The 11,469-nt window shown below is 43.9% G+C and overlaps 1 protein-coding gene across 3 annotated transcripts in view; it reads left to right on the top strand.

Moving 5' to 3' along the window:
• Positions 1-9,072, top strand: part of LOC103612848 (calpain-13) — a 50,077-nt gene extending 41,005 nt beyond the window's left edge. For all 3 annotated transcript variants that reach the window (XM_017730139.1, XM_017730137.1, XM_017730138.1), the window contains 5 exons: positions 372-450; positions 3,175-3,291; positions 5,649-5,704; positions 6,675-6,720; positions 8,529-9,072. In XM_017730139.1, the coding sequence (XP_017585628.1) occupies positions 372-450; positions 3,175-3,291; positions 5,649-5,704; positions 6,675-6,701 (279 nt within the window). In that variant the 3' untranslated portion in view covers positions 6,702-6,720; positions 8,529-9,072. The remainder of the gene's footprint in view (positions 1-371; positions 451-3,174; positions 3,292-5,648; positions 5,705-6,674; positions 6,721-8,528) is intronic.
• The last annotated feature ends 2,397 nt before the right edge of the window (positions 9,073-11,469 follow it).

The raw sequence follows: 11,469 nt of genomic DNA, 5'->3' as shown, positions 1-11,469 counted from the left end.
GCTTGTGCTGTCTTAGGAAAGATGATCCCACACCATTCTGGGTATGAGGGACTCTTGGCTTAATCTGCGTATTATAGACAATGTCTTTTTGTCAATGAAGTTGATTATTCTCATTGCTTTCTCACACACATAAGCCATGGAGAGTGAGCAAAAAGGCTTCTTCCCACCCAAATCTGTGGGATTTCTTTCACAGTAACATTCTCTCAGAGCCTTCTGAAAATGGGTCTCCCTCGTCACGGCCTCCCCATCTCACCTGTTAAACTTCCTCGCAGCGTGTTTGTTAAGGGAGGAGAACATACGTAACTGCTTGTGGTAGTAAGTGTGGGGAATGCTGGTAAGGGCTTGAAATCTGTCTTTGCACTGTATTTTAGGATATCTTCAGCAAGGAAGACAGAAACCGTTCTGGATTTCTTGATGTTGCTGAACTGAAGAGTGCGATACAGGCAGCAGGTACGCCCAGAGGTGCCAAGCAGCTCCCTTTCTTGTCCCTGTGGCAGTGAAGGAAAGGATGAAAAAGAAAGAGGGGAAAAAAAAAAAAGAGCTTTAGGGAGAAAGTGGGTTGGATTTCACAGAAACGCCAGTTAGATCACAGCTCTGCTCAGAGGTCTGTGTTGGGGAGCCAGCAGTGAGATGCAGAGAAGTGCAGCACTGGCCAGACTAGCTTATCCATATTCTCTCTAGGTCATGGATGAAATACCCAGTAGAGGAAAGGAGCTAGGAAGAATGGAAGGAAGAGTCGCCCCAGTTCCTGCAGTTTCTCTCCAGGGCAGCGACTAAATCTAGAAGGGAAAGCCACACTGACAGGCATTTATTTAGTTTGCACTGACCTCTGTTGGCTACTGAGCGCTGAAACTCTCAGTGAGTGCGCGTTAGCGAAGCACTTCAGCTGGGTCGTCTCAACAGAGACTTTGTGCATGAAATACATCTCTGACCCAGCGATCCCCTTCTAACTGTGCAGTAGAGAGGCTCCCATTTGGCTCCCTGGAGCTCGGAGGGGTGCTGTCCCAGGAGGAGGCTGGTGCAGGATTCCTATCCCTGGAAGCCATCAGCTGGGGGGATGCATGCGTAATTTTTTTGCTGCTGAGAGCTGGGTAGAGCATCAGCATCTGCCTGAGGAGCGCAGAACTGATGAGCCAAATGTCGAAGGAGAAGTTGCCAGGGCCATTCTGTGAGAAAGATGCTGAAAAGTGGGAGGAAATTGTGCATGGAAAAGTCCTGTCAGCCAAAACAATGCAGCTGTTTGAAGGGATAAAAATGTGTTAAATGGCAAATTCAATACATGTTTGGCTACAAGTCGTTCTGAGTGGAGAAGAAAATTATAAGCTCATTCTTGCTGCCCTCTGAGCCAGACAGCTGTGCTTGAATCTGGTTTGGCAATGGGATGATCCCTGCCCTGGCTTCTAAGTAGGAACCTCAGAAGGCATTTAGGAGCTTGGTGCTACCTCTGGGAATGGTATTAATCTATCTAAATACAGCTCCTAGCCAGTTGTTCCCTGAAGTGTTCAGTGCTTTCCCCAACAAAACACTGCAGTGTGTGCCTAATTTTCACTGTTTTCCTAATGCTTCCAATAACAGTGACGGGTCAGAGTAAAGCACACCAGCTGCATTAACAGCAGTGCTGCCCTGAAATGCAGCAGCACTGGCCTGATGTGTTTACAAACTCCTCTGTGGCAACAGTAAATGATTAAAATTAATTTTTATAGATAGGGAAACGTCAAGTCTGTATTTTAAAGCTTGGCTAAAAACGGAGGAATCCAGCAGATAAAAGGTTTGGGGAGCAGTCTTACAAATCAGCTGAAAAGTCTTGTGAAAAGAGAGGACTGACCATTCAGTCTGCTTGATGAGGTTAATTGAGAGACATTGCCGGGTGAGCAGATTTCAGAGCAAGTATATCCCAGACTGACCAGGCCAAATTGTTGGTGTTTTACTTGTGTAAGACATGATTATAGCATCCCATAAGCAATGTTTGCTAGAATCTGCTCTCTGGAGAGGGCTTGATTGAATTTCCACTGTCTTCAAAACGTTAAAAATAGAATTCATTGCTCACTGCTACAGTGGTTTAAAACCAGAATCACAGAAGACATTTCATTAATTAGATTTATTTCTAATTACTATCTTTTTCTCCTATGAAAAGAATATGAAATCAGATTTACCTCAATTTGAAATGTATCTTAAGCCCAAATGTATTTCCATTGTTTAATTATTCAGCACTGCGTACCTGCTTCCTGCTGGAGACCTCCAACTAGGCTCATGCAACCAGAGTTTGTCAATGTTGGTACTGAACAACTTCCATTGGCTCCCTCTCTCCCTACACAGGTGTAGAGAAGCCATTTCTTTTATTTCTGCTTTTTCAACTAATTTAGCTCCGTGATGAGTTCATTTAAAACGGAAAAGTTTAGACCTGGTTGAAAAAGCAGGAAAGTTACTTCACATCCAGCTGAGCTACTAAAACCTGGAGTGAGCAAATGAGACTTTTCTGAAGTCTCAGAGAAGGCATTAAACTAAAGCTATCAGTCCAGCTCTCTGCAGAAAATTTCCCTTTTGTTTCGCAAATCAGCTTTTAGTGCAAAATATATTTAAATTATTCCTCTTACACAGCCAGCACATTCAGGGTAGTTTTATTTAACTAATAAAAGAATCATTCTAAAAAGCAATTTTTGTTCATTCAATTGAATACCAATTTCCATCCAAACAGACTGTGACACAAATACTGAATTATCAGCTAATAAAAAAGAAATGCACCCTTCACCATTTTCTAATAGAAGAGAAAATGTAAAAATTAAGAATCCCAGGCATGCTATGCAGCATCTGCCTCTTTAGCAGAAAGAGCCAGTGGTGTTGTGCTACGCTCACACTTTTACAGTTATGAGCTAAAGAAAATCACCCTTTCTTATAGAAAATAAAAGCTAAAAAGGCAAAGCAAGATAACACTAGATTAGTTAGCTCAGTGTTTGCTGCTTGCTGACTTAAGCCACAATGGGAGTCAGTGAGTAAGACAGCTTCGGTTTTCCATTTCCCTACCCCGACTCCTAGGCACGAAGCTGGGGAATGGCTGTCCAGGAATGCGTGCCAGGGAGGGGGGCTGAGCGTGCCCCCAGCTTGTTGGCAGGGTGCAGGAGGCCCTCAGAGCCGGTCCATCCCTCCCAGCACATCCCTGTCCTCTTCCCTCGGCAGGTCTGGCCGCCACGGCGCAGCTGCTGCGCCTGATGATGCTGCGCTACGGCGATGCTGCCGGCAGGGTTGGCTTCTCGGACTTCGTGTGCTGCATGCTGCGCCTCGACACCATGACCCGTGAGTGCCAGCACCCACCAGGGCACGTGGCAGCAGGGTGGCCTGCAAGCCAGGCTGAGAGCAGCGGCAGGGGACAAGGGACACGACGCAAAACACAATAATACGCGTCTAACAGCGTCGCTTGGAAGTGACAAACCTCCCCCAAGTCCAGGTGTGGCCTTTGGGCAGCCTGTTTGCCAGGAGCCGGGTTTATCTCCTGCCCGCTGGAGCAACTGGCTGCTAGAGAGCAGTTTAGTGTTCAGTGAAGTTGTCTCAGTTTTTCGGTAAGGAGAAAGCCCAGTATCCTCTGTGGATAAACAAACCCGTGCCCTGTGTTGCATCCACCTATTGCCTGGCACTTGCAAGGAAGGAGTGTCTGTAAATGAGCTTTTGCCTGACTGGAAATGAAATTCTGTTTTACGAAATCGTAGTTTTTGCTACTCTAATAATAAGCATTTTGACTGGAGTCTGGTAGTTAAAAGAAGCCAGCAACTGTGACCCCTGTGCTAGAAAATCGCTACAGCAATTTATTCCGTCTTTGGAATGAGCTGGGTTTCAGCAGTGCGTGGAAACGAGTGTTCATTTTCTCCCATGTGTTTTTAGCACTGATGTTTAATGGGCTAATAGTGGTCAGCAGATCTGCTTGGATGACACTGCCTAAAATCCCATTTCAAGGGAGTACAGCAGAAGCAGCTCTGAAAGTGGTGTAAAATCAGAGCGTGTCCCGATTTTAATGCTTTCATTAAAAAAAAAAAAAGCTTGCAAACACCCATTTGTCATGATTATACATGTCACTTGGTGTAGATGAAAGTTCTTATGCCTAAATTAGTGCCATAGTATTTTTTTTTTTCATTTAAAAAAGATCCTTTTACATTTTAAGTGCCAATGTAAAGACAAATCCTTTGCATCCATGCGGAAAGGAGCCTCTGAAAGTTTCATTGCTGTCTGTAATGAGAATCTTAAAATGGTCTCCACTCTTTCAGTTACCACTTTACAGAGGGGTTAATGTGGAATACAGTTCTCAAACTTTTCAGATCATTGTGAATCAGTTTGTTAGAGGAGAGGATAAGGGTTCCAAGTGGGAATAAAAGGCAGTCAACCTTTATGATGATGTGAATGCAGCAGGGAAGATAAAATCTGTCCCATTAAATCATTACTCATCCTTTCAAGATAGCCAGAGATAAGACTCAAACCAAAAGCAGCAGCTTCTTTGCAAATTCTATTTAACTGGAGTTAATGAAGCAGTAAAGAGGCACTTACCTCTGCCCAGAGGAGGTAATTTCAGTGCTGCCATTTTTTCCTAAAAAGACTGCTGGGTGCAAGCCCAGCCCTGCAAACACAGCCTTGTCAAGGGACTGGGCACAACATGAGGATTTCCTTGTTCTGTGCCTTTCTTCAGAGCAGTGTAGGCTGGATGTGCTACCTTTCCTCTCTGCTCTGGGCCATACAGGTAGCTCTGGTGGCCTCCTAAGGGGCAGGTGAGCCCTGGTGCCCTCTTCCTACCCTCTCCCAGAAGCCTTTTTGCTAAGGCTGGGCAGGTTTTGAAACATTCATGATCTTAGAAAGTATTTTCCGTTCAGGGTGGGAAACTCCAGGCTCCCAGAGAAATGTGTTATTCAAGGATAGACAGACTTAAATTTGTTTCAGCTTTTTATTACTGTTTATAACAGCACATTTCTAGGGAAAAAGTAATTTCTAAATAAATAAAACCCCTCAAAATACTGTGTTTTGAGTTTATCCAAACACTTGGGTTTGAAGACTTCTCCTAGACATGCTGCAATATAAATATGCACATAGAATAACAATATTTGAATGGATTTAAATTTTTTGATGGCAAAGTGTTCTGTCAAAAAAAACTTTCAGCAATGTTAATTTCAAACTCTAGCTGAATAACAGCAGCATCTGCATTTATATTCCCTGCAAAAAGCTTGCAAGGCATACTAATGACTTCAAGAGAATCACTTTCTTTAGGGCACACTGCGATCACTCACTGCCAGGGAGGATGGAAAAGGACCAACAGGAAGTTTCCCTGTGGGAAGATGTGTTTCATTAGTTCACCGTGCTCCTGTCAGTCTTCAGGCAGGAAAACAATTGAAACAAATTATGAGAGGAGATGAAAGCAGCCACATTCAGCACTGCCTGTCCCTACACTTCTGCCAAATTCTGGCCCTGAAATTGGAATGCCTTCCCAGGCTGTGATCCGAGGCAGAAGAGGTACCCAGCACGGAAATGAGACGTGGCCAGGCAGGACACCTGAGCCAGGCAGAGCATCCCAGCACAGGGATTGCAGCTCTGCTCCTCAGCTGCCACAGCCTTATGTCTGCATTGCATTCTTGCTTCCTCCTCATGAAATAAGATTTTCTTTGTTCTGCCCCTAGATGCATTCCAAAACTTAGCAGAGGGTGGATCACAAATTCTGATGACGACAATGGAGGTAAGAACACACCTGCCTTCTCTTCTCTCCAGCTCCACAGTGGGACCACATGTTAGCAGAAGGGTGAAGTTGAAGATGATGAGTGATATATGTTGCTAGGGCTTTTGTCCTAGCAAACAGTGCTAAAGGTTTTGCCTGGCTGGAAGTACATCCTGTGTGGGAGGTGTTTCCCTGGTGTTCCCCGGCCCCACTTGTACACGGAGGTGGCCATCCATGGCCAAGGCACAGAGTCTTCCCTTCCTGACACCAGCCTGTCATTGCTGGAAACACTGCTCAAAGTGTCTTTGAGGAAGTGACAAAAAAAATATACATGCCCTCATTTCTTACTGCCCCATCTGTTAATCCTGAATTGCAAAACATTTGGTTTTAAGAAAGAAACAGCAGACAAATGCTTGCTGCTGCTGTTTGTCTTAAAAGCACAGCCTGAAGGATAGCTCACTGAATGGGGATACATCAGACTTTTTATCAGCTAGTCTGAAGCAAAAATCCTGCTGTGCTCCATAGTGATATGCCTGAGTACTGCATTTTATCAGTCTGGGGACTGTTATTTGACAACCCAATGTTTAAAAGGATTTTTTAAAAAAGCCTTTTACAATCTCGCCAGTTCCCGTTTACACTCTGTGGTTAGTGCAGAGCCTCATCGTTCATTAAATCTGTTTTGCACCAAGGGCAGAGCACAGCTGGCAAGCAGAGGACTTGAACCTATTTTATAGGGTAGTCTGTAGGGCAGCCAGGTTCCCAGGAGTTGCTATCCCTTCCACGTGCAATCAGACAGGTGCCACCCTTTCCCAGCAACTGCTCCTGCTGCAGCTGCTGCAATAATTTATCATGGAAAACAACCCAAAATCCCTTCCTATCCCTGTGCAGTACAAAAGGACTACAGTCATTGGGTCACCCCTGTCCTGAGACATGTCTGAAGACTTGGTGTACCATCCTTATCTCAATGCACCTTTTCTTCTCCTTTTTCCAGTGGCTGACTCTTGTCATGTACACATAAAGAGATGCAAGAGCTCATGGTAAGAAATCTCCTCGGTGCTGACAAGAGAGGGTGGGGCCCTTAGAGTGGCCACAGTCAATGTGAGTGGGGCCCTTGCAGGAAGCTCAGCCTGGGGTTATGGGGGGTTTTCAGAGAAGGAGCTGTGAGAGGAAAAGGGGTGAGAGCTGCAGCATGAGAGGGGCTTCAAAGGGAATTGGACTTTGGGCTATTTTTTCTGGGGAATTGCTGATGACCTGACCAGTCAAGCAGACCACCAATGGCTCAGCTGAAACTTGTCCCCCCACCTGAGATAATAGATGAGTGAGCAGGACTTCTTTTTTGTTTTCTTCTGAGGGGTGCAATTATCTCTGCATATCTTACACAGCAGCAAATGTAAAGTCAAATAAAGGGTGGGTATACACAGTAACTTAGATTTCTTGGTCAATCTGATTTCACATTTTTAACTCAATTACGTGATTTAGTTTACATTTGAACAGCAGTCCCAACCTTGTGCTTCTTTTGATGTTCGCTCACTTTATGTCACACTTAGAGAGGGACTTCCTTCCTCTAGACTTTCTGATTTTGCTGCTTGGTTCTCCTGAAAGACTCTGCCCTTTCCTGCAAAACTTGTGCTGTTTATACACCAAGAACCATCTCAGCCATCGTGCTTCTGCTAACCCTTTGGGATGCCACTGTTCCATCTGCAGTGTTAGAGTGTTAGTGCTGGTCCCAGACATTTCTCACTGAGGAGAAAACAGGGATGAAACCAAATCCTTAGAGAAAACGTGCAGTGGAGGGGTGGTTGACCCCAGGAATTTGTGGACCATCCTTGGGCAAAGTTGGACACTTTCCTTGTCAGCCTGGTCCAAAAATGGAGTAAAAAACCCAAACCCTTGACATTCTTTGAAATCCATGAACTGCATCCAGATAAGCCTTCCTATAGACAGGAATTACAATAATAAATAAATCATGAACAGCATCTCTGGTATTCACACCCTGTTTCTGAAGGCAGTTTGCTCTGGATGCCAGCTTTGGTGAGAAGTTGGAAGGGGCAATGTATAACTGGGGTTTAAATTACACTCCCCAAGGGAGAAAGCATGGTAGGTTCAGAGCCAAGGCAGGGATGGCTCCATGTCTTTCACCTTGACTCCAGGATAACGTTTATACCCAGCTGCTCCTCTCTCTTGGCTCCTGGTTACATCCAGTGTGTCCAGCTGTGGCAGGAGCTGGGCTTCAGCACTCAGCACTGTGATGCTTTCACCCCTCTGAGCTCTGCTTGCAAACAGTGGTTTGTTTGAAAGTCTGCCCTTTGCATTCAGAGCTGTGGACGGTGCAAACCTGCATTTTGATGTGTGGAAACAGAATATTCACAACAACTGCACCCAGCACTTGCACTGTAGACTATCATTAGGTAAATATGAGAAGGACCTTGCCTTTGGAGATGAAGTTGCTTAAATTATTGCTTGCAAATTATATTCATAGTCTATTTAGTCTTTTTTTTTTTTTCATGAATCATTCATAAACTGATCATAACTTCTGGGAATATATAATTAATCATAATTTTCACTTACCAGTTTGGAATGAAATCCTGCCTGTAGGGTGTTTGTAAGCAGTTCACTTGAGCAAATTAGCAGACACTTGCAGCTGGAGCCTGGGCAGTCATGGCACAAGACCCTCAGAGGACCAGAACTGTTTAAACTGGAGCCTAACAAACTGTGATTGATGTGGGAAAACACACTTGGCATTCGCTGAAGAAATTGTCTTGGCAAAAATATTCCCATTAGTGATCCCTAAAGGCTGACCTGAAGCTGGCTGTGTTCTGAGTGAGTCTCTTTACCTCTGTTTTAGGTGACTTTTCTTCCTCCTCAGTAGAACAGTGCCCAAAGCCATCCCATACAAAAGCCATCCATGGAGTTCTTGAAAAACCACTGTGAAGGAGTGAAGCCAGGTGTCGTTCTGCTTGGTGGTACTCAGATGTTGTGATGAAGAGTCCTTTCCAGGCAAACTGGAGGTGCCTTGGAGAGAGAAGAATTGCTAATGAAAGCACTCCATGGACAAGCTGGTAGTACTTAATGGTCTGGGCAAGCTGGAAGTGTTGACTGTAATCTCCTCTTGTCTTCCTGTAAATAGTACAGAAGCCAGGAACAGCTCCATTAACTCCATTGTGAAAAAGAACAGATCCCTGCCTTTTGTGTGAAAGGAGTGTATAAGATGTAGGTTACAAAAAAAATTAAGACACACTTTTATTTGAATTATTCCTTAATTTTCTTGTGTGCCATTAATAAGTGCCAGAAAATGATTGAAGAAATTAGTCATAATTCATAAATAACACCCGAAGCTTTTTGATTCTCTTTATAATTTTTATTAATAAATTAGAAAAAAAAAAAGTCTGGAGCATTTTTGAGTTCATCAACTATAGGGATTCCATTTTATTTGCTACAGCAGTGGGGTGGCATATTAGAGATATAGAACAGATTGTTCAGTGCTTTTTTCTGACTTCCTGAATCTATATTGGGGCTGTCTGGGAATAGACAGGTTTATCTGAACTGCATTCTCTTCCTCTGTCCTGATGTCTTTAAAAATGTAAGGCTTCTTCAGACATAATTCCTGCTCAAAAATTTAACTTAAACCTGGAAAATAACTGAAACCTTTCTGTACCCACACATGAACTTCATTTTCATACTTTTTTATCATGGCAATAACAGCAAATTTAGTGATTTATTCCACTCAGCTATTGAAAAAAAAAAAATCTTTGAAGAGTCTGTGAAAATGCCAGAAAAGAAGGATGCAAATGTCGATGGATGAAAGAAATTCAGGGTTGCCATGGCAATATAATTCACACCGTGCCTCACCCAGACCCTCTGCACAAGTTTCCATTGAGGCATCCACATGCTAGCAACAGATTTACCCCACTTGGCAGGGAGATGTTGCACACTGGAGCAACAACTACATCACAAGGTAAAGAAGAGACCCAGATCTTTGTTATCATGAGCTCAGTCTGTGTCAGTGTCTCATTCAGCAACTTGGAGAGCACTACTCATGTAGGTAGGTCCTAGGCAAGAGGGGCCACTGAACTCACTCTTCCACTGAAAATGAGAGGAAGGGGAAATCAGTAAAATTAGACTATTTTAATATTTTTTCAGTAATTTTTGAACAAACTGATTCCTTCTCCAAAGTGAGACTTACACATTCCACCTGAAATCATTAATCACTAATTAAGCCCTCTGCAAATGTTGGCAAAGAGAAGATAAAAAGGGGACCGTGGCAAAATAAATATGCTTTGCTAAAAAGGTTTATTAGTAGAACCATTTCAGAGAAAGGTTTATGTAGCTTAGCCTGGGAATTCAAAAAGGGTAATTGAAAAACTTGAAGTACTTCTGGATGGTTTCCACCACACAGTTCAGGGGTGCTTGAGATGGCTCAGACCTGCTGGGAACAAGCTCTTTGTAGCTACAGAGAAGTAATCTCTGTTAAAGTTGCAAAATTCAGTTCAAGTCAACTGGTTTAAATACATTCTTGTTGTGTGAAAGCCTCATCTATAAAAATACCAAGCCATTAAGATCAATCTTAAAAATCTTAATTTGCAGCCAATGTATTACTTCTCCTTTTGTTGCGATGTGTAATTGCCTTTCTGTGGAAGGCAATTCTGCCTGTCAGGAGGCAAAGATCCTTGCCTCATAACTCAGTCTGGCCACAGACTGAAATGTCTCCTCTTCATTAAAAAGCAGGCACAGACACCAGGCACCCCAGGTGAGAAACATCAGCGACCCATGGGTTGTCTCCCCGTGAGCAGCTGCTGGGGATGATGCTCTGGGGGGTGTCCCCAGGCACGGAGCCCCTGCAGAGCCCACCTTCAGCTCCATCCCACCAGCCCTTCACCCAGCCATGTGTGCTCTGTGCACACCAGCACTCTCAGGAACCCACCCATGTCCCCCCTGGGTTTGCAGGCTGGTGCCTGCAGGCTGATCCTGCACTGGGGCAGAGTAATAACTCACTGCTGTCAAGCTGAGCATGGCTGCCTGTCTGTGGCATTGGAAGAATTGGTATTCCACTTGATTTATACCTCCAACCAAGCTAATTAAGCAGCAATTCAGGAAGAATCCATCATTGTGACAGACTTGTTGATTAACCATCCCACAAGCAAAGTCAAGGGTGTTTGGTAGCCTGAAAAAAAGGGTCAATAAGGGAGAAAAGCAATGATTTGGCCATAATACAGCAGTGACTATTATTACCAAAAGCAACAAGAAGCTTAGTACATTTCACAAATACAGGGGCCAACACTGAAAACAAAGGCTGCTCAGATCAGTGGGGTGTTAGATACAGAGAGAAAACTTTCTCATCTGTGCATGATTAGGCTGTGAAGGCCAACTTTGTGGGCATGGTGCCTCTATTAAAATCTTTGTGCCCCTTCAACTGTGTTTGCCAGCACTGAAATGTGAGTTCAGGCCCCATGAGGTTTCTGGCACTTGTGAAGGCTCTGAGATTCATCCAATTATGATAGTATCATCTCTAATTTTTTTGATTAAAATCAGTTCCTGGTCCTGAGGGACACAAGTCTGAAAAGCCCTAAGAGAATCTGCTGTTAGAAATTGAAGAGAAGGACCTCAAACAAATGCTCTATTTTTAAATCTTCATGAGGCTAAAGCCCTTGAGAGGGTAAGAAGCAGGCTGAAGCAGATGAGATTAGTGATGCTGAACTCCCTAGCACAGGAGATGGGATATAGAGCTGATGAAATTAGGTAGGATCTAAGCCAACCATTAGCATTAGAAGGACTTTGGTGCAGAAGTG

The sequence above is a fragment of the Corvus brachyrhynchos genome, unplaced genomic scaffold, assembly GCF_000691975.1.
Source record: "Corvus brachyrhynchos isolate BGI_N302 unplaced genomic scaffold, ASM69197v1 scaffold101, whole genome shotgun sequence".
NCBI lineage: Eukaryota > Metazoa > Chordata > Aves > Passeriformes > Corvidae > Corvus > Corvus brachyrhynchos.
This window is presented reverse-complemented; position numbering and strand designations above follow the sequence as displayed.